Below are 23,864 nucleotides of genomic sequence, written 5' to 3' on the forward strand. Positions count from 1 at the left end.
AATAAATCCTATCCTGAAGAATTCTCACGAATTGCTTCCCAATCTGATTTGAGGCTCAAAGGTCTATAATTTCTCGGATTTTCTCTACTTCCTTTCTTAAACAAAGAAACAACATCGGCTCTCTCCAGTCCTCTGAGACCTAGCCTGTGGTTTGGGAAGATCTTTGTCAAGGGCCCAGTAATCTCCCTTGTGTCTCTCAAAGGATAGATTCCATCAGGTCCTGGAGATTTATCCATGTTAATGATCTTCAAGAGTCCCAACATCACCTCCTTCTCGATTGCATATTGCCGTGGAATATTAGTATTCCCCACACTGACCTCTCTCTGTCCTCCATATCATTATCCTTGATGAATTAAGGTGCAAAGAATTAATTTAGCACCTTACCTACATCCTCTGGCCATTCCTTTGGGATACTGTTGAGGAGGATGACTGTTCAAGGGAGAGAAGCAGCAGCCAGGTTTGTGGTACCGGGCCTTGCTCTGAGGCACAGTGTGGGTGAAGTCAGGCAGAGCAATAGTGATAGGAGGCTTAATAATTAGGGGGATAGACAGGAGATTCTGTGGCAGCAAACAGGACTCCAGGATGGTCTGTTGCTTCCCTGGTTCCAGGGTCCAGGATGTATCGGAGCGGCTGCAGAACAATCTTAAGGGGGAGAGAGAGCAGCCAGGAATCAATGTGCACTCCAGCCTGCAAAGAGTGGCCCCTCCTCTACCACCGATCCCCTCCTTGCTGCCCAACATCAGCCTGGCTCCTTCCCCATCACTGACAAAAGAAATGAGGAGGTGCAAAAGCTATTAAGGATACAGAAAAGCCGGAAATCTCCAGGGCCAGACAATGTTTCCCCTCTACCCTCAGGCACTGTGCCGAAAAACAGGTACCAGTCAACACAGACATTTTCAATCAGTCCCTGCAATTCTGCACAATCCCTGCCTGCTTCAAAGTCACCACTATTGTTCCCGTACCCAAAATGCCAAGGATAACTGGTCTTGACAACTATGGGCCTGTCGCACTGGCCTCTGTAATCATGAAAACCCTTGAAAGACGTGCTGGCCGACCTGAAAAGTATCACAAGCCCTAGCTGGACACCCTGCAGTTTTCATGCCGGGCCTTTCTCTTTTTCTTCTTCTTGAGTTTGAGGCAGCAGAAATTATGCAACGCCCTCCAGGCGCTGTAGCTAGTGCAATGCGCTGTTGACGAGGGCCGCGAGGTCTACCCCTCCACCAGGGGGACGGAGGACAGTGCAGTCGAAAATGACGTGCTGCGCTGTTTGCTGGTCTGCTTTACACACGCAGGCTGCTAATGGACGCAACCCCCAACGATGCATGTTGGCGTTGAACCGGCCGACCCCTGTACGGAGCCGGTTCAGGGCAACCCACTCTTTGCGGGGCCTGTCCGAGCCGGGTGGGGCTGTGGTGTTCGGTGCGACAGTGAATTGAGGAGGTCGCGATGTCTGTTCCCAGCTGGTTCTCCATGCTCCTCGTATGTTGAAACCGGAGCCCCAGAGGGTCGCTGCATGACGGGAGAAAGGGTGACGAAATGACAGGCGTTGAGGTCCCAGTTGGTGTGAATCCTGGGCGAGGTGGTGCAAAGGATGTTTGGCATCCGATGGGGCCTTGCACACCAGCCTATGAGTGAAGAACTCTCTGCGAAGCTTGGCGGGTGTGATACCTGCGAGCACCGGTAGGAGATCCGTCGGAGTAGGGCGAAGGCAGCGAGTGGTGATCCGCATGGTGTCGTTGAGGGTGGCGTCTAGTTTGCTAGTATGAGCGCTGCGGCACCATGCTGGGGAGCGTACTCAGCGGCACTGTACACGAGTGCAAGAGCACTGGTTCGACGAGTAGATGTCCTGGCGCCCCATGACGATCCGGCCAAGCAACGCAGGAGGTTGTACCGTGCCGAGACTTTAGCAAGGAGAGCTTCAAGGTGTTGCTTGTAGGTCAGCTGCCAATCTAATTTCACCCCAAGGTATGTAGGAAATGGATTGTAGGGTAGGGGTGACCCATTGAGGGTGACGGTTAGCTGGCGTTGAGCTTCCTTGTTGTTCAGGTGAAAGGCCGTTGTGGTGGTTTTTGCCACACTCAGTTTTAGTCTCCAGGTCTTAAGGTAGCCCGCGACAAGTTCCATATCCGCCAAGAGCACATCGATTGCCGGGCCTATAAATCTGTGGATGACATTGTCAACTTAGGCCTGCATTTCATCCTCCCGCACCTAGACTGCCAGGGGACCTATGCAAGGATTCTGTTTGTGGATTTTAGTTCTGCATTGAACACCATTGTGCCAGAGCTAATGCACTCCAAACTCTCCCAGTTGACTGTACCTGAACCCCTCTGTCAGTGGATCATCAACTTCCTGTCAGACAGGAAACAGCATGTGAGGCTGGGAAAGTACATCTCAGACTCACTGACCCTCAGTATAGGAGCTCCACAAGGCTGTGTACTCTCCCCTCTCCTTTACTCTCTCTACACCCACTGTACCTCCACAGACCCCTCTGTCAAGCTTCTCAAGTTTGCGGACGACACAACCCTGATTGAACTGATCCACGATGGGGAGGAATCTGCCTACAGACGGGAAGTGACACAGTTGGCATCCTGGTGCCATCGCAACAACCTGGAGCTCAATGCTCTTAAGATGATGGAATTGATTGTAGACTTTAGGAGAGCTCCCCCTCCCCTCCCCCACTCACCATTAACAGCACTACAGTCACAATTGTGGAGACATTTAAGTTCCTCTGAACCATCATCTCCAGGGACCTTAAATGTGAGGCCATCGTTGACTCCACAGTCAAAAAGGCCCAACGGAGGATGTACTTTAAAAAAAATTATTTAATTTTCCTTCCATTTATTTTATTTTATTTTATTTTTTCCCAGTCAATACAATACAACAGATTGACCATACAGCTTTGAAAGTTAAATAGTGCAAAAAAAAAATTGTATCAAAAAATAAAACAATATAATCACACATATTTTCTGACCGAAAAAAAAAAAGTGTAGGCAGAAGCCAAAGCTTATTATGCCTACCCATAATACTTAACAAAATATAATTTAAAAAAAACACAACATGATAGGTCAGAAGCAGATAAACAAAACATAGAAAGAAACACACATATAGTCAAGAACCATCATTTCTATCATATCAGTCATTTCTCAGTGCTGATCACATATTTTGTATCTTTCAAATATAATATTTTTGAACATTTTCTTGAATTTACACATATTACTACACTCTTTTAATTCATTGTTGCAACTATTCCATAAATTTACCCCTTTAACAGTCACATATCTATTTTTCACATTTGTTCTAAACCTAATTTTTTCAAATATATAATTACCCCTGAGTGGATACCTGCTCTCCCTCACTGAAAACAAACCTTGGATACACTCAGGAAGTGTTCTTTCTTTTGCTCGAAACATTATTTGTAAAGTTTTAAAGTCTACTAAGTCCATAAAGTTTAAGGCATATGATTTCATAAATAATGGGTTGGTTGTGTCATTATAACCATCCTTATTGACTATTCTTATAGCTCCTTTTTGCAATATAAAGATTGAATTAGTGCTAGTTTTGTAGGTGTTTCCCCATACCTCTACACAGTATGTAATATATGGAATAATGAGTGAGCAATATAATGTAAATAGTGAATTTTGATTCAAGATGGCCTTAGTTTTGTGCAGTATTGCAATGGATTTAGTCAGTTTTGATTTGATATGTTTTATGTGAGGTTTCCAACAGAGTTTATGATCTATTATCACTCCCAAGAATTTATTTTTATACACTCTTTCAATTTCTACATCATTAATCATAAGTGTTACATCCGAATTTATTTATCGATTCCCAAACACAATAAATTTTGTTTTACTTAGATTTAATGACAATGTATTAGTATCAAACCACTTCTTTAGGGTTACCAATTCTCCTTTAACTGTGTCCAAAAGTTGCTTCATGTTTTTCCCTGAACAAAATAAATTTGTGCCATCCGCAAATATAACTAAATGTAACAATTTTGACACCATACAAATATCATTTATATAGAGTATAAAGAGCTTTGGGCCCAGAACCAAACCTTGCGGAACCCCACAGGTAACCTTCATAAGTTCCGAATCAAAATTATTTACTTGAACATACTGATATCTGTATTCAAGGTAGCTTCTTAACCAGGAGTATGTTACTCCGCTAATACCATATTTTTCTAGCTTATTCATCAGTAAACCATGATCTATGGTATCAAATGCTTTTTTGAGATCTATAAATACTCCCACAGTATATTCTTTATTATCAATTGCAGTTGAAATATTCTCTACTAGTTCCATTAGCGCTAGTGAGGTAGACCTTTTAGCTTGAAATCCATACTGGTGATCACTTAGTATGTTATATTTATCAATAAAGATTTCAAGTCTTTGTACAAATAATTTTTCTAATATTTTTGAGAATTGAGGAAGCAGAGATTTCGGCCAGTAATTTGAAAATAAATGTCTGTCTCCATTCTTGTAGACAGGAATGACTTTCGCTATTTTCATTTTGTTGGGAAATGTGCCTGTGAGGAAGGATTGATTACATATATGTGCCAACGGTTTTACTATAAATTCAATAATATTTTTGACTAGTGTCATATCAATGGAATTGCAATCAGTAGACTTTTTGTTACTGAATTTTTTAACAATATCAATGACTTCATTTTTGTGTACTCCACTGAGGAACATGGAGTGAGCATTTCTGTCAGAGCTCTCATGTTCTGGACCTTCCTTGCTACTCGGTTTAGTAATCTCATTTGCTAGGGTAGGCCCAACTTTTACAAAGTAGTCATTAAATTCATCAGCAACCTCTTTTATGTTATTTATAGTTATATTATGATTTTTAACAAAGTAGCTAGGGTAATCTGCTTTCCCAATACCTGTTTTAATTATGTTATTAATCACTTTCCATGTTCTTTATCTATTGTCTATTCCCTGAATATTACTTCTATTTTTTTCCAACAATTTGCTATAGTACTCCTTCTTGTTACATCTCATAATGCTTATCAATTTATTTTTGTATCTCATATTTATTTTCATTTTCTTTTGTTCTACATTTTAAGAATTTCCTGTAGAGTACATTTTTCTTCTTGCATGTATTCAGCAGTCCCCTTGTGATCCATGGCTTATCTACATATTTATGCTTCTCACTGGATTTTTTTTAATGGGCAATTTTTTTCATAGAGTTCTGTTAATATAGCCAGGGATGCATTGTAGGCTTTGTCTGGTTCATCAATATAAACGTCTTTCCAGTCTGCAAAACAGTCACCTAGTCTACACTGAGAACATAGAACCGCACAAGAACATTCCCTTCAGCATGAGTGCACAAGAACATTCCTCTTCAGCATGCAATGTCTATGCTGAACATGATGCTAATTCCATCTCTTAATTACCTGAGCATATCCCTCCATTCCCTGCATATCCATGCACTTATCTGAAAGTCTCTTAAATGTCACCATCATACCTGCCTCGACCATCACCACCAGCAGTGTGTTCCAGGCACTCACCACCCTCTGTAAAAATAAAACTATCGCCTTTAAACACTGCCTCGCTCATCTTAAAGCTATGCCCCTAAGTATTTGATTTTTCCATCCTGGTTAAAAGAGACTGTCAACTCTATCTAAGCCTCTCATAATTTTATAAACTTCTTTCAGGTGTCCCCAAAACTTCTGGTGTTGCAGAGAAGTAGGCTCGCTCTCAAGGATGTAAAGGAGGCCACATTGAGTGCACCGAAACAATAAATGAGATTGAAAGAAATGCAAGCGAACCTCTGTCTCACCTGGAAGTGACACTTTTGCATCCCTGATTAGAAGTGAGAGTGGAAGTGTAGGGACAGCTGCTACATCTCTTGCAGTTGTCGGAGAAAGTGCACAGGGAGGGGTGGCCAATGATGGAGATACAGACATGGTGGTCTCGGTAGAAAGTAAAAAGGATAACTAGTGGTGGGAACACGTTGAAGTGGCGGAAATAGAACATAGAAGTATAGCACAGGAAAAGTTAATGCACAGAGCCTGTTACCCAGAGTAGGGGGAACAAGAACCAGAGGATGTAAGAAAATAACTGCAGATGCTGGTACAAATCAAAGGTATTTATTCACAAAATGCTGGAGTAACTCTGCAGGTCAGGCAGCATCTCAGGAGAGAAGGAATGGGTGACGTTTCGGGTCGGGACCCTTCTTCAGACTGAAGTAGGGTCTCGACCCCAAACGTCACCCATTCCTTCTCTCCTGAGATGCTGTCTGACCTGCTGAGTTACTCCAGCATTTTGTGAATAAGAACTAGAGGATGCTGGTTAGTGAGAGGGAAAAGATTTAATAGGAACTGGAGGGGCAACTTCTTTCCACAAAAAGGGCAGAAGTTTGGAATGAGCTGCCAGAAGAGGTAGCCGAGGTGGATACTATTTTAACGTTTAAAAACTATTTGAACAAGTACATTGATCGAATATCTTTAGAAGGAAATGGGCAAACACAAGCAGGTTTCGAGCAATATTTCCGTCATGCATCACTTCATGTATTAAATATTTAATTACAGGTATTTATGTTAACATTAACATCAATAAATTTTTTTTCTGCAGCTTTCCGTGCAGCCACCCAGGTAAGCAATGTTTCAGATATATCTTTTCACCCTGACTTCTTCTTCCCTTCCCCACACATATGAGGTCCACATGAACCTGATGGTCCAGATTCAGTTCATGGCCTTGGTTCATGAGTTCCCCAAGAAGAGATTTCCATCCTTTCTTTTTACCTGGGAACTCAGTTTGTCCTCTGAGCAAAAGAAAGGTAATTTCACCAGGTTACTTGCCAATCACTTCATTTAATTTCTGTGAAAGAGAACATTAATCTTCCACAAGCTTGTTCAGGGTAAAATGTTACAAGGGACAGCAGGGATGTGGAATTGATCTAACAAATCAGATCAGACATGATCTTCTTGAATGGTGTCATGGATCTGAGGGGTCAAGTGGTCCATTCCTGCTTTTAATTCATATGTTTGTATCTATACATGTATGACCTGCACCTCTACTCAATAATCAGCATCAGTTGCTGCAAGTACATAGACAAGATGGCTATCAAAATACAGCAAGTTCTTGATCAACTAGGCAAGTGGTCTGAAGAATGTCTAATGTAGCTCAATGCGGACAAATGTGGTGTTGCGCATTGGGAATTAAAATCAGTGAATGGTAGGGCTCTGGGAATGTTGTGGAGCAAAGGGATCTAGGAGTACAGGTGCAAAATTCCCTGCAAGTGGCGAGGCAGCTAGGTAGGGAAGCAAAGAAAGCTTTAGGTATATTGGCCGTCATCAGTCAGGGTAATGAGTACAGAAGTTGGGATGTTATGTTACAGTTGTACAAGATGTTGGTGAGGCATCAGATTGGAAGAAGGAAAAGTGATAACACTGCTTCACCTAGAAACACTGTTTGGATTCCTGATGATGCTTGGAAGAAGTAAAAGGGGGGGACAAGTGGTTGTGTGGGAAAGTGTTAAACGACTTGGGTAGTAAACAGGGGCAGAACAGAGCAAAGAGTTGGAAATTAAGGCTGGTCCTCAAGTTAATGTTCTAACCTTCAAAATCGAGGCATGGCCAACATTGATGGTGTTGTATTATCATATTTTGAAACTCTTATTGTGACATGCTATTTTTAAGTGTTACACACTTGGAGCTCTGCATTGACATCATGTGAGCAGAGCAGAGCAGAGCAGAAAACATTAGACATAAGGTGTTGCTTCTGTTCCATTTATTTGGACTTCGCAACCACAAAGCATAACATTGTGGCAATGGTTATGATTCTTACAATGACCCACAAGTGCTAAACATACTGTAACCATTTACTGAAGGCTCAAGTGTTCAACAAAAGACTGACTTTGTTTTGTCACTATGTGCCAATGAAAAGAGTGAGTAACCACACTGTAGACTTAAACGTATGTAACCGATTTGAATTTCCTTTTTCCGCTCATGCACGTTTGGAATTTCAAGGCTGCACACATCGCGTCAGACATGACTGCGATGAATATGTCCGTTCTTACACCACTAATGGGCTAGGAAACCGCAGATATAATGAATGCCTTCCCTACATTTTGGGCAAATGTGGCCTGATGTTAAAGGATGTTAGTCAATGTGAGAAATTTAGCTACCTGCTTTTCTGGACAGGAGAGAAAGAACTAGAGTTGTACAACAGCTGGACATTTGAGCAAGGGGAGAATAGGGAGAAGATGAAGGTTCTTTAAGTTTGAACAACATCTCAAATCAAAGACCCACCATCGCATACACTGCTACACTTTTCAAGCGCTAACTTGAGTGTGATTCTCAAGTTGCATCAAAATGTACATTCAGAGATAGGTGAGAGGTGAATGACTGGGTGTATGATCAAGTCATGTGGGGCACAATCCACAAAGATATCCAGAAGTCTCTCATTGGAGGCATGAGAAATTGAACCTCTGAGATGTCATTGACATAGCACAAAGGCATGAAACTACAAACAGGCAAATACCTCTTACAGGCAAGAAAGTGGATGTATTGAAGGCCCATACACAATCTAGACCCAAACATCCAAGATCTGAGAAGTAATCTCAAACAACATCCAAGGCTAAACGGCAAAAATGCAGGAATTGTGGCTGATCACATATTTTCAGGGATAAAACCGACAGCCCAGTCTTTGGAACTACTTGTAGGCAGTGTGGACAGCAGACCCACTGGCAGTCAGTCTGCAGAGCTGGATACAAACCACAGCAAACCAAAAAAAGAAAGAATGAGTACTCACAAGAACCACACAATGAGGAGTTCCTCAATCTCTGTGTTGAGGTAATTCAAATTCATAAGTAGGATGATCAATACCATCATGAAATCTTCACAACGATCCGTGTTCAGAGGAACAACACAAAGATCAACCTGAGACGCAAGGTTGACAGCGCATTCTAACACCAGCTAAAATAAAATACACCAATATCCACGAGAACATATCAACAAAAATAATCTCTGTTCAGCACCAGCCAGGCTAAAAGACTCCTCATGGGGTTTCAAAGCTATGAAATCACCATGAGGTATAAACTCCTCAAGGTTCCAGAGCAACGATTTCATGGTTGAAGAAATTATGGTTGCCAATGCTTTATCTCGCCTATCACCAAACGAGAAGCACAAGATGGAAGATCTTAATGTCAAAATTCATCACGTCGTAATTGTGAGGCCTACAATGCTCAGCCAGATCAGAGATGAAACCAGCAGAAATGAGGAGTTGCAACTGCTCACTCAACAAATGATCCAAGGATGGCCTGAGAGAATCAAACAAGCCCAGTCAGAAGGAAGATACGTCCGTAAGAGATGACATAGAAGATGGTGTCTTGCTGGCTGGATCAAGAATCATTGTGCCAAAATCAATGCAGCAAGAACTTCTCCAGAAGATCCCTGAAGGCCAGATGGGAATGGAGAAATGCAGGCTGAGGACAAAATCAGCTGTCTACTGGGTGAACATGTAGAAAACAATTTTAAAAATGGTGTCTGGATGTGGTGTGTGCCTGAAATACAGAAATACATAACAGAAAGACGACATGATGCCCAGTGAAATGCCACCAAGGCCATGGCATACCTTGGGTATGAATTTGTTCACCTACAACCAAGAATTGTACTTGATTTGTGTAGGAAGGAACCGCAGGTGCTGGTTTAAACCGAAGATAGACACAAAAAACTGGAGTAACTCAGCGGGGCAGGCAGCATCTCTGGAGAGAAGGAATGGGTGACGTTTTGTGTTGAGACCCTTCTTCAGATTGAAAGTCACGGAAATGGGAAATGAGAGATGTAGAAGATGCTGTAGAAAGATAAAGAACAATGAATGAAAGATATGCAAAAAAGTAACGATGATAATGGGAAGACGCCATTGTTAGCTGTTTGTTGGGTGAAAATGAGCACCTGGTTATGACTTGGGTGGGGGAGGGATAGAGAGAGAGGGAATGCCGGGGTTACTTGAAGTTGGAGAAATCAATATTCATACCATTGGGTTGTAAGCTGCCCAAGCGAAATATGAGATGCTGTTCATCCAATTTGCATTTAGCTTCACTCTGACAATGGAGGAGACCTAGGACAGAAAGGTCAGTGTGGGAATGGGCAGGAGAATGAAAGTGTTTAGCAACCGGGAGATCAGGTTGTTTCAGGCGGACTGAGCGAAGGTGTTCAGCGAAATGATCGCCCAGTCTACGTTTGGTCTCGCCGATGTATATGAATCCATATCTTGAACAACGGATGCAGTAGATGAGGTTGGAGGAGATACAAGTGAACCTTTGTATCACCTGAAAGGACTGTCGGGGTCCCTGGACAGAGTCAAAGGAGGATGTATAGCGACAGGTGTTGCATCTTCTGCGGTTGCAGGGGAAGGTACCTGCAGAGGGAGTGGTTTGGGTGGAAAGGGATGAGTTAACCATGGAGTTGCAGAGGGAACAGTCTCTGGGGAAGGCAAAAAGGGGTGGAGATGGGAAGGTGTAACTAGTGGGATCCCGTTGGAAGTGGCAAAAATTTCAAAGGATTATATGTTGTATGCAACGGCTGAAGGGGTGAAAGGTAAGGACTAGCGGGACTCTGTCTCTGTTGCGACTAGGGGGAGGGAGAGCAAGGGTGGAGCTGCGGAATATTAAGGAGACACAAGTGAGGGCCTCATCTACGATGGGAGAGGGGAATCCCCGTTTCCTAAAGAATGAGGACATCACGGATGTATGGAATCCTCATATTGGGCTCAGATGATGTGTAGACTGAGGAATTGGGAGTATGGGATATAGTCTGCAGGAAGCAGGGTGAGAAGAAGTGTAGGCGAGATAGTTGTGGGAGTCAGTGGGTCGTCTATTTCCTGCAGAAACGGAGATGGAGACTGAGATCAAGAAAGGGGAGGGAGGTGTCGGAGATGGTCCAAGGAAATTTGAGAGCAGGATGGAAATTGATGGTGAAGTTAATGAAGTCCATGAGTTCTGCAGGGGTGCAGGAGGTAGCACCAATGCAGTCATCAATGTAATGGAGATAGAGTTTGAGGATAGGGCCAGTGTACACTGGGACAGTGATTGTTCAACGTACCCTACAAAGAGGCAGGCATAGCTGGGGACAACACGGGTGCCCATAGCTACGTGTTGGACTTGGAGGAAATGGGAGGAATTGAAGGAGAAGTTGTCAAGGGTGAGGATCAGCTCCTCTAGGTGGAGTAGAATAATAGTAGTGTGAAATTGGATGGTTCTGCAGTACTTGATTGCAGCCTGCTACTACTCAAAGTTCCCATTCATCAGATGTATGAAAGACCTGAAGGCATTAACAATATCTGCAGTTGTACGGATCCTGTTTGCTGAGCAAGGGATATGTCAGAAGATGATTTGTGATCAAGAACCCACTACAGGTTCTTTCTCACCAACCCATTTCTGCACTATCCGAGGGAACACAGGTCTGTAGCGAGAGAGGTCCAGACAGTGAAGAAAATGCTCATAAAATACCGAGAGACAAAGGAAGATCCCAACAATGCCTTGTTATCACACAGAACAACACCACAAGAGCTGACATGAAGTCACCAGCAGAGCTACTGAATGGCAGTAAGTACAAAACAACCCTGCCAAGCAAAATACATCCTCCACAAGTGCAGGCAGAGGTATGACAACGACTGACTGATGCTCAAACTGGAAGAAGCCAATACTTCAACAGACATGCCTAAACATTGCCAGAACTGCTGAGAGGACCGCATGTTTATGCCCAGGATCCAGTCCTAAAAACATGAACACCTGCAAATATTGTTGGAAAAGCTGAGACTCCCAGATCATACATCGTTGAGATGGAGACTGGGGGACTGGGAAACAGGGGCCACATCTGACCAACACCTGACCTGGTAAACCAGAGATGTTTGCCATCAACACCTGCAACCACATTGACAACATGGGGCATAACACTAACATCGCCACAAACCACACAATCTTTGATGTAACCAGATGTCAAAACAAAGCAGTTAAAAGATGCTGAACACAGAGCTGGCATGAATATCAGATCTACAAGAAGCAGAAAGAACAAAACCACCAGCCAGATACTGTGATGCTGGCATACCCTTAAAAGTATCATCGTGAGAATTCATGTCTGCCTGTTCCTGTTAGATTGAAGGGCAAGGCAGGTAGGAGTAAGGAGACTGGATGGTGAGATAAATTCTGGTCAGGAAAAAGCAACTATGGATTAGGTATAGGCATCTAGGATCAATTGTGTTCCCGGAGGAGGGGTTTGAGGAGCACACTGAAGATGGATACCAGGAAAGCAGATAGCCCTGGCAGATAAGATTAAGCAGAATCCAAAGAGATTTTATAAATAGATTAAGAGAAAAAGGTAACTGGAGAGAGAATAGGGCCCTTCAGAAATAAAAATAGCCATCTGTGCATGGCGCCACAGTAGATTGGCAAGGTCCTCCTCAATTAATATTTCTCCTCTGGTTTCATTACAGAGAAAGACGTAAAGACGAAGGAACTTGAGAATGAGAAAGTTAATGAGACATCTTGTTACTGTTAAGGGAGTGTTGGATATCCTAATATCTGATCATGTATATATAAGGACACTGTGGGAAACTAAGGATAACATTGTGGGAGTCTTGCTTGAGATATATGATTCATTGTTGGACACAGGTGAGGAGCCAGGCGACTGAAGGGTGGCTAATGTTGTGCCTCTATTTAAGAAGGGCCAAAGAACCATAGACCAGTAATCCAAACATCCATGGCAGGGAAGTTACTGAAGAGGATTCTGAGGGATGAGATATATAGGTATTTGGAAAGATAGGGTTGATTAGGGATGGACAGCATCTTTTTATGCATGGGAAGCCATGTCTCATGAACATTTTTTTGAAGAAGTAACTAAGAAGGCCATAGATATAGTCTTTATGAACTGCAGCAAGGCCTTTAACATTCCGTATGCTAGGCTGCTCTTGAAGTTTAGTTCGCATGGGAAAGCTAGCTCATTTTTCAAAGCAAGGAGTATTGTGGAAGAAGCAGATTAACCTGGAGCCTGGATCGGTGCTTGGGACTATGATGCTGTGGCCATTATGGAAACGTGGTTGTGAGAGGGTCGTGACTGGCAGCTCAACATTCTAGGGTTTCAATGTTTCAGATATGATTGAGAGGGAGGCAAAAGAGGTGGAGGAGTGGCACTACTAATCAGGAAAACTGTCATGGCGACACTCAGAGAGGACATACTGGAGGGTTAGTTCACTGAGGTGATGTGGGTAGACCGTAGAAATATAAAAGGTGCAAGCACACCCATAGGATTGTACTATAGGCCCTCCAATAGCAAGCAGGACATGGAGGAACAGATATGTGAACAGATTACCAAAAGATAGCAAAGCAATAGGACTGTCTTGGTGGGTGACTTTAAGTTCCCCAATATTGACTGGGATTTGCTCAATGCAAAAGGCTAGATGGGGCAGTATTTGTTGAATAGGAAGAAGGCTGGACCTTGTGGTAATATTATGATTTGGAACATGGGATTGGTGACCTGTGAATCAGTTTTACCTATCCAGACACCTCTTTGTCCTTTTTCAGTTACTGCATTAACTCTTTTATGTTTACCCGAATGGGAAATTAGGATTTAGTTTAGCACCTAACAAAGTAACCACAGGCTTTGCTTCATTTCAGTACAATGTTGGAGCATCAGGGTAATGAGACTGAAGGCATGAGAAGAGGACTGCAACTGAGCCAGATTGCCACAGTGACAATAACTATGTTTTTAAGTTACATTTCTTCTGTAAATTATCGTTCAATTTGAAAATGATTTAGTGATTTCCTTTCATGTGCAGACCTCCGTTTGGCAATAGACCACCCGATCCTATCTCTCGAATGCCAAAAGCAACGATACCAGTTGACAGGGAGAATTCATCATTGGGAAGGAAGCAGCCATCTCCAAGGTATGAGTTTTATCAAGTTTCCAAAGTAAACAGTCAATGACACAGTACATGTTATAAAAAATAAATTCTGCCATTATCTACAAAGAGGGAATGGGTTTCAGGTCATTGCCTTTCATCGGTTATGGTGTGATTAAAACATTTTTCTTAATGTATTTCAAGATTTTATCATTTGTAAATATGGCCCTTTCCCCAATTTCCTTCAACTTTCTCAAAATCAGTCTTTGATTACTAACAATAGCAATTGGGGAGGTGGAGAAGCTATTCAGGAGACAGAAAAGCCGGGAAATCTCCAGGACAGGACAATGTTTCCCCCTCTACCCTCAAGATCTGTGCCGAACAACTGGCACCAGACTCTACAGACATTTTCAACCAGTCCCTGCAACTCTGCACTGTCCCTGCCTGCTTCAAAGTCTCCACTATTGTTCCCGTACCCAAAGAGCCAAGGATTACTGGTCTTAATGTCTACAGGCCTGTTGCACTGACCTCTGTAATCATGAAGACCCTTGAAAGACGTGCTGGTTCACCTGAAAAATATCACAAACCCCCTGCTGGACCCCTTACAGTTTGCATACCGGGAAAATAGATCAGTGGATGACACAGTCAACCTAGGCCTGCACTTCATCCTCCAGCACCTAGACCACCAGGGGACCTATGCAAGGATTTGTTTGTGGATTTTAGCTCTGCATTCAACACCATTGTGCCAGAGCTACTACACTCCAAACTCTCCCAGTTGACTGTGCCTGAACCCCTCTGTCAGTGGATCACCAACTTCCTGATGGATAGGAAGCAGCATGTGAGGCTGGGAAAGCACATCTCGGACCAGCTGACCCTCAGCATAGGATCACTTCAAGGCTGCGTACTCTCCCCTCTCCTTTACTCTCTCTACACCAACGACTGCACCTCCACAGACACCTCTGTCAAGTTTCTCAAGTTTGCGAATGACACAACCCTGATTGGATTAATCCAGGATGGGGAGGAATCTGCCTACAGACAGGAAGTGACATGGCTGGCATCCTGGTGCCATCGCAACAACCTGGAGCTCAACGATCTTCAGACAGTGGAATTGATTGTAGACTTTCGGAGAGCTCCCCCTCCCCTCCCCCCACTCACCATCAACAACACCACAGTCACATCTGTGGAGTCATTTAAGTTCCTTGGAACCATCATCTCCAGGGACCTTAAATGGGAGGCCACCATCGACTCCAGTCAAAAAGGCCCAACAGAGGATGTATTTCCTGCGGCAGCTGAGAAAACACAATCTGCCCCAGGCAATGATGGTCCAGTTTTATACTGCCATCATTGAGTCTGTCCTCACCTTCTCCATCATGGTCTGGTTTGGCTCAGCCACCAAGCACGACATCCGGAGGCTGCAGCGCATCGTTCGATCAGTCGAGAAGGTTGTTGGCTGCAACCTTCCCCCATACACTGCAAGGGCCAGGAAGAGAGCGGATAAGATAATCTCTGACCCCTCTCACCCTGGTCACAAATTCTTTGAAGCATTTTCCTCTGGAAGACGACTCCGGACTGTCAAAGCCACCACAGACATAAAAACAGTTTTTTTCCCACGAGCAGTAGCTCTACTCAACAGCCAAAAGTTTGCAGCCTCCTTTTGCTCTGGTATTTTATTTCATTCTTCACATGTTTAAATTATAATGTTTTATTTTTAATTGTCTACCGTATATGGTGTTGTTACTTGCGAGCAAAGCACCAAGGCAAATTCCTTGTATGTATACATGACTAATACCATTTATTCAATTCAATTCAATTCAATGCCTAACTTATATTTCTGGTATTAATTCTAAAATAATCTTCAACCAGGTTGCAGCATGGAATGTCAGTACAAAAGATGTAGGTTTGTTTGATTCCTCATGGTATAATTTCCTAGTTTCAGGGATCAAGGGAGGTTTAGTTTTAGTTTAGAGATACAGCACAGAAACAAGCCCTTCAGCCCATCGAGTCCACGCCGACCAGCGATCCCTGCACACAACATTATCCTACACACTATGGAAAATGTACAATTTTTATCGAACCAATAACCTACATACCTCAGGGCTCGTACAGTCCTGGAATTTCCTGGAAAGTCCTGGAATATGAAACTCTGTTTTTCAAGGCCTTGAAAGTCCTTGGATTTATCATAGGTCCTTGAAAGTCCTTGAATTCACTTTTTATGATAAAAGTATTAATTCATGCAGAGTAATGTGGTGTTTTTTTCATCGTTTATAATGAGTATTTTTTATTAAAACTCGGGAAACATTGTTAGACATGTTTGTCTTTGTTGCCTATTTATATATTCTCTTACCTGCTTTGTTGCTGAGAATAAAGACATTGAAGAAGCAGGAATGTGTGTCTTGTCTGGTATTCATTTATGACCCAGAGCCGGGACAAGGTGAGAGATCGCAGTGCCCCCTCGCAAACAACAAACTCAAGGAAACTTCCCTCCTCTCCGCCGCCGCTCACCCCGGGGCATCTGAACAACAACGACAACACTTGTGTTTTTTCTTATTTCGCTGCATTAGAGGGAGACGGCGCCGGGGAAGAGAGTGGAGGAGCGGTGCAGATATCACACAGAGAGAGAGAGAGAGAGAGAGAGAGAGACCTCTGACACCCTCCCCCTCTCCGCCTCTCTCTCTCCCCCTCTCTCTCCCCTCTCTCTCTCTCTCTCTCGCAGCGCCAGCGAGATCTGCGGCGCTCCTCCACTCCGGCGCCCCGGGGTGAGTGGCGGCAGCGGCGAGGAGGGAAGTTTCCTTGGGTTTGTTGTTTGCGAGGGGGCACTGCGATGTCTCGCCTTGTCCCGTCTCTGGGTCGGTGGTGATTCACTCTCCCGTGAACCTTCGCCGGCAGCTTCTGCTTCCAGTCCCCGCAGCTGCCGCCGCGGTTCCACGGCTCCGGGACAAGTTAAAGAATCGGGGAGAGTTGAGGGGAACTTGCCGCATAAAGCAAAAAATCCTTAAATCACCGTTGTTTTACTAATTAAACATATAAATACCAAATTAACCGTTTTCTTACCTATACGGAGAAAAACAGGGAAAAACCATCAGTTTGCTGGATTTTGATCCTTGAAAATAGGATTTTTGGACCTTGAAAGTCCTTGAATTTATAGCTGTTCCGTGTCTACGAACCCTGATACCTGTAATATCTTTGGAGTGTGGGAGGAAACTGCAGCACCTGAAGATATCTCACGCAGGTCATGGGGAGAACGTACAAACTCATCATTGGACAGCACCCATAGTCAAGATGGAACTCGGCTCTTTGGCACTGTAAGGCAGCAACTCTAGGCTTTACATTACATTAGCACTCGGGAGGTTAGGGTGCTTCTATCTGTGATACTCCGAATAACCTTTTCATCTACAACATTTTGAATGGAGACGCAATGTATTTTGGTCCCTCATTTTAGGATGCCTAATATAAAAGAACACTAAATAAAAAACACAGATGCTGGAAATTTCAAGTGCAAACAGAAAATGCTGGTCAGGCAACATCTGTGGAGTGACAAAACAGAATCAGTATTGCAGGTTAAAAACACTGATTTCAACCTGAAATAATTCTGTTCCCTTGGTAGACACAGAATGCTGGAGTAACTCAGTCTGAGGAAGGGTCTTGACCCAAAACATCACCCATTCCTTCTCTCCAGAGATGCTGCCTGACCTGCTGAGTTACTCCAGCATTTTGTGTCTACCTTCGATTTAAACCAGCATCTGCAGTCCTTTCCAGCACATTCTGTTCCCTTGATTGTTAGCCTGAATCATTGATTGGTATTAATCTGTCCAACGGATGCTACCTGACGAGATAAGTGTTTTCAAGGTTAACAAATAATTTTATGAACAAGTCAAATTTAATTAATAAATACATTCATCTTGAATTAACAACTGATGTAGTTTAGTTTTATATTGCTGGGGAAAATCATCATAATACATTTAAAGACAAATAAAAAATGGTCAATTTTTTTGTGTTTGTGTTTATCTTGGCTAGTTACTGGATTAACACAATTAAATCAATACAGAATCTATTGAACCTTTTTAACTAGCCTTGTTTAAATTTGGTTTGGATTAAAACCCACATTCCAGAGGGTAAAAGTCATTGACTCATTCTGAAGAGATTCCATCCAGAAGATCGTGGACAAGTGTGAGGTGTTGCACTTTGGGAGGTGAATGTCAGGGGACAGTATACAGTTAATGGAAAGACACTTAACAGCATTGATGTGCAGAGGGTTGTGGAGTCCAAGTTCATATTTCACCGAAGGAAGCAACACAAGTAGATAGGGTGGTAAAGGCGGCTTTTGGTATGCTTGCCTTCATTGGCTGGAGCATTGAGCGTAAATCAGAAAGTCACGTTACAGCTCGAGAGGACTCTGGTTGGGCCACATTTGGAGTATTGCGTGCTATTATGGTTGCCTCATTACAGTAAGGATATGCAGGCTTTGCAGAGGGTACAGAGGAGGTTTACGAGAATGTTGCCTGGGTTAGAGGGTTTCAGCTGCAAGGACAGGTCGAATAAACTGATTGCTTTCTCTGGAACGTTGGAGGTTGAGGAGAGAATTGAGGTATATGGAATTATGAGAGGCATGGATATGATAGATAGTCAGAATCTTTTTCCTAGGGTTCTGGGAAAACACGAGAGGGCAATGCTATAAGGTGAGAGGGGGAAAAGTTTATTCGAGATGACAGGGCACATTTTTTATACCAGGAGTGGTGGGGGCCTGGGGTGGTGATGGAGGCAGATACAAAGGTGGGGTTTAAGAAGATTTTAGTTAGGCACATGAAAGTGCAAGGAATAGAGGGATACGGATCATGTACAGGCAGATGAGATCAGTTTAGCTTGGCATTGTGCTTGGCACAAACGTTATGGGCTGAAGGAACTGTTCCTGTGCTGTCCTGGTCTATGTTCTATTTGTTTCAATTGCATTAAAGTATTAATCTCAATGTGTTTGCTTTTCTTAGACCATGTATACCAGACAGAACGCTTGAGGTAAGAATGGATATTTTAAAATTGTTTTCAAGAACAAATTAAAATAATGAATAATTAAATAAGCAGATGTACATAAATCCAAAATATTATTTCTGAAAGAAAACAAGAATGCTCTATAAACGCTATCAATCTTTATTTATATTCTCAGGAAGAAGATGATGGTAAGTAAACAATTATTAAATAACTTTCTTGCTAAATGTCTGTATTTATGTTGCATAATCCATTTTAGGATGATTATGGAATCTTAATTATGAAATAGGGTCATGTAAATGGACAGACACAAGGTACTGCAAATGCTGGAGGAACTCAACAGGTCAGGCAGCGTTCATGCAGGAAATAGTCACGCAACGCTTTGGGTCAGGACCCTTCATCAGACTCATTGGAGCAGAGTCATAGAGTGATACAGTGTGGAAACAGGCCCTTCAGCCCAACTTGCCCACACCGGCCAACAATGTCCCGACTACACTAGTCCCACTTGCCCACTTGGTCCATATCCCTCCAAACCTGTCCTATCCATGTACCTGTCTAACTATTTCTTAAACGATGGGATAGCCCCAGCCTCAACTACCTCCTCTGGCAGCTTGTTCCATGCACCCACCACTCTTTGTGTGAAAAAGTTACCCCTTGGATTTTTATTCAATCTTTTCCCCTTCACCTTGAACCCATGTCCTCTGGTCCTCTGGTCCTCGATTCCCCTACTCTGGGCAAAAGACTCTGTGCACCTACCCAATCTATTCCTCTCATGATTTTGTACACCTCTAAAAGATTACCCCTCATCCTCCTGCACTCCAATTGAATAGAGACCCAGCCTACCCAACCTCTCCCTATAGCTCACACCCTCTAGTCCTGGCAACAACATAAATCTTTTCTGAACCCTTTCAAGCTTGACAATATCTTTCATATAACATGGTGCCCAGAACTGAACACAATATTCTAAATGCGGTCTCACCAACGTCTTATACAATTGCAACATGATCTCCCAACTTCTATACTCAAACTCCGACTGATGAAGACTAAAGTGCCAAAAGCCTTTTTGACCACCCTGTCTACCTTTGATGCCACCTTCAAGGAACCATGCACCTGTACTCCTAGATCCCTCTGCTCCACAACACTACCCAGAGGCCTACCATTCATCGTGTAGCCCCTGCCCATGTTAGACTTCCCAAAATGCAACACCTCACATTTCTCTATAATAAATTCCATCAACCATTCCTCCGCCCACTTGGCCAATCGATCTAGATCCTGCTGCAATCTTTCACAACCATCTTCACTGTCTGCAAAAGCACTCACTTTTATATCATCAGCAAACTGGCTAATCTTGCCCTGTATGTTCTCATCCAAATCATTAATGTAGATGACAAACAATAACAGGCCCAGCACTGAACCCTGAGGCACACCACTAGTTACAGGCCTCCAGTCCGTTAAGCAACCTTCCACCATCACCCTCTGCTTCCTTCCATGGAGCCAATTTGCTATCCATTCAGCTATCTCTCCTTGGATCCCATGCAATCTAACCTTCCAGAGCAGCCTACCATGCGGAATCTTGTCAAATGCCTTACTGAAGTCCATGTACACAACATCTACAGCTCTGCCATCATCGACCATTTTTGGTCATGTATTCAAAAAATCAATCAGATTTGTGAGACACAACCTCCCACGTACAAAACCATGCTGACTATCCCTAATCAGCCCTTGCCCATCCGAATATCTGTATAACCTACCCTCAGAATACTCTCGAGTAACTTTCCAAGTACAGATGTTAAGCTCACTGGCCTATAGTTCCCAGCATTTTCCCTGCAGCCCTTCTTGAAAAGAGGCACAACATTTGCCACCCTCCAGTTGTCTGGCACTCTCCTGTATTTAAGGATTACTCATAAATTTCAACCAGGGCTCCTGCAATTTCCTCTCTAGTTTCCCGCAATGTCCTCAGATACATCTGATCAGGCCCTGGAGATTTTTCTACCTTCATACACCAAATACCTTCAGTACTTCTTCAATGGGAACACTGACTGCTCTCAAGACACTTCCATTGACTGCCCCAAGTTCCTCTGTCCTACTGTCTTTCTCCTCGGTAAATACAGCAGAGAAATAATTGAGGATCTTGCCCATCTCCTTTGATTCCCGAGAGGTCTCACTCTCTCTTTTCCCCCTTATGTATTTATAATATCCTTTGGGATTGCCCTTAATGCTACCCGCCAGAGCTGTCTGGCCCCATTTTGCTCTTCTGATCTTTTTCAGTTTACTCCTTAGCTCTCGAAACTCCTCCAGAGATGCACTTGATCCTAGCTGCCTATACCTGTCCCATGCATCCTTCTTGTTTTTCACCAATGCCTCTATTTCACTTATCAGCCAAGCTTCTTATGTTTGCCTGCTTTGCCCTTCACGCTAACGGGGACTTGCATATCCTGAGCTTTCGTGACCACACTTTTAAAAACATCCCACTTGGCCGATGTTCCTTTTCCCTCAAATAACTTTCTCCAGTCAACTTGAGCGAGACCTTCTCTCATAGCCTCAAAGTTAGCCTTACCCAAGTTGAGCATTTTAACATGTGGACCCTCTCCGTCCTTATCGAACTGTAGACACTGGTCCCAGAAGGCTCCTCCACAAACACTTCATTAACTTTCACTTCCTAATTTCCCAATACTAGATCCAGCGTTGCCCTCTCACGTGTGGGAGCCTCTACATGCTGCCTAAGAAAACTCTCCTGAACACTTTTGAGGAAATGCACCCCATTTAAACCCTTCACACTATGATTTTCCCAGTCTATATTGGGAAAGTCAAAATCCCCCACTACACCAACCTTATTTGACCTGCAGCTGGCTGCAATCTCCTGGCACATTTGTTCTTCTAATTCCCGTTGACTATTCAGGGGTCTGTAGTGCACCCCCAACAAGGTGACCATCCTTTTCTTGTTCTTCAGCAGCACCCATTTAGCCTCACTAGAAGAACCGTCTGTAATGTCACCTCTGATCACTGCCGTGACATCCTTCTTAACCAACAATGCAAACCCCCCTCCTCTTTTTCCCAAACCCCTGTTTCTCCTGAAGGTCCCGTACCCCGGAACATTGAGCTGCCAGTCCTGCCCCTCCCTTAACCAGGTTTCAGTCATGGCTACAACATCCCAGTCGCTCGTACCTATCCATGCCCGAAGTTCATAGAAACATAGAAAATAGGTGCAGGAGTAGGCCATTCGGCCTTTCGAGCCTGCACTGCCATTCAATATGATCATGGCTGATCATCCAACTCAGTATCCCGCACCTGCCTTCTCTCCATACCCCCTGATCCCTTTAGCCGCAAGGGCCACATCTAACTCCCTCTTAAATATAGCCAATGAACTGGCCTCAACTACCTTCTGTGGCAGAGAATTCCACAGATTCACCACTCTCTGTGAAAAAAACCTCTCATCTCAGTCCTAAAAGACTTCCCCCTTATCCTTAAACTGTGACCCCTTGTTCTGGACTTCCCCAACATCGGGAACAATCTTCCTGCATCTAGCCTGTCCAACACCTTAAGAATTTTGTAAGTTTCCATAAGATCCCCCCTCAATCTTCTAAATTCCAGCGAGTACAAGCCGAGTCTATCCAGTCTTTCTTCATATGAAAGTCCTGCCATCCCAGGAATCAATCTGGTGAACCTTCTCTGTACTCCCTCTATGGCAAGAATGTCTTTCCTCAGACTAGGAGACCAAAACTGTACGCAACACTCCAGGTGTGGTCTCACCAATGCCCTGTACAACTGCAGCAGAACCTCCCTGCTCCTATACTCAAATCCCCTCGCTATGAATGCCAACATACCATTCATCTGCCTTACCCGTCAGGCCCCTTGCATTAAAATACGTGCAGTTTAAACCAACCCTCCTTCCTCACTCTCCGCCTTTCACCTGCCTATTTTTGTCCACTAACCTTTAACACACCACCCTCCCTACCAACTTCTAACCTCTCACATGCCTCTGTCCTGCACGAGATCCCACCCCCTTGCCAATCTAGTTTAAACCCTCCTGTGTAGCATTCGCAAACCTGCCCGCTCGGTTGTTGGTCCCCCTCCTGTTCAGGTGCAACACGTCCCTTTTGTACAGGTCATCCCTGCCCCAGAAGAGATCCCAATGATCCAGAAATATAAAACTCCCTGGCCCCCTGCACCAAAGCCACACATTCATTTCCCCATATCTTCCTGTTCATACCTTCACTAGCACGAGGTACTGGAAGCAATCCTGAGATCACTACCCTGCAGGTCCTGCTTTTCAGTCTTCTACCCAATTCCATAAACTCGTTTTGCAGAACCTCCTTCCTCTTCCTACCTATGTCATTCATGCCAACATGCACAACAACCTCCGGCTGCTCCCCCTCACTCTTGAGGATGCCTTGCAGCCACTCCAAGACATCCTGGACCCTGGCACCAGGGAGGCAACCACCATCCTGGAGTCTCGCCTGCTGCCGCAGAATCTCCTGTCCGCACTTCTGACTATCGAGTCCCTCACCACTACGGCTCTGCCTGACGTCACTCTTCCCCGTTGTGACTCAGCACCAGGGTTGGAGTCACAGCCACTCAATCTTGTCGTGTTGTCCGCTCCGACAGCTCCTAAAGGGGTATACCTGTTTTCAATGGGTACAGCCATCGGGGGGCTCTTGCACTCCACGTTTACTTCTCTTCCTCGTTGTCACCCACCTTCACTCTTCCTGTATCGTCAGTGTGACAACCTCACTGGAGGTCTTGTCCAGGAAACTCTCGTTTTCCCGGATGGTCCTGAGGTCATGCAGCTGCTGTTCCAGTTCCCTAACACGTTCATTCAGGAGCTGCACCTTGACATAATTTCTGCAGGTGTAGTTGCCAGAGGCACCAGTAGTGTCACTGACTTCCCACATCCTGCAGGAGACACTGTAACAACTTGCCTGCCATTACTTCAGTGGACAAAATTACAAATGAGACACACTCAGATTTGAGTGAAACCTATTCCCTTCTCTGCTGCCAATAGCCTCCTTCTGTACTCAATAAGTCACAAGTTTAAATATC

At 43.9% G+C, this 23,864-nt stretch overlaps 1 protein-coding gene across 1 annotated transcript in view; it reads left to right on the forward strand.

Moving 5' to 3' along the window:
- lcp2a (lymphocyte cytosolic protein 2a) overlaps window positions 1–23,864 on the forward strand; it is a 105,397-nt gene that overhangs the window by 59,927 nt on the left and 21,606 nt on the right. The window contains exons 12-15 of the mRNA XM_078411225.1: window positions 6,579–6,598; window positions 13,782–13,889; window positions 18,827–18,854; window positions 19,003–19,015. Of these exons, the coding sequence (XP_078267351.1) occupies window positions 6,579–6,598; window positions 13,782–13,889; window positions 18,827–18,854; window positions 19,003–19,015 (169 nt within the window). The remainder of the gene's footprint in view (window positions 1–6,578; window positions 6,599–13,781; window positions 13,890–18,826; window positions 18,855–19,002; window positions 19,016–23,864) is intronic.

This window comes from Rhinoraja longicauda, chromosome 14 (assembly GCF_053455715.1).
Source record: "Rhinoraja longicauda isolate Sanriku21f chromosome 14, sRhiLon1.1, whole genome shotgun sequence".
Classification (NCBI taxonomy): Eukaryota; Metazoa; Chordata; class Chondrichthyes; order Rajiformes; family Arhynchobatidae; genus Rhinoraja; species Rhinoraja longicauda.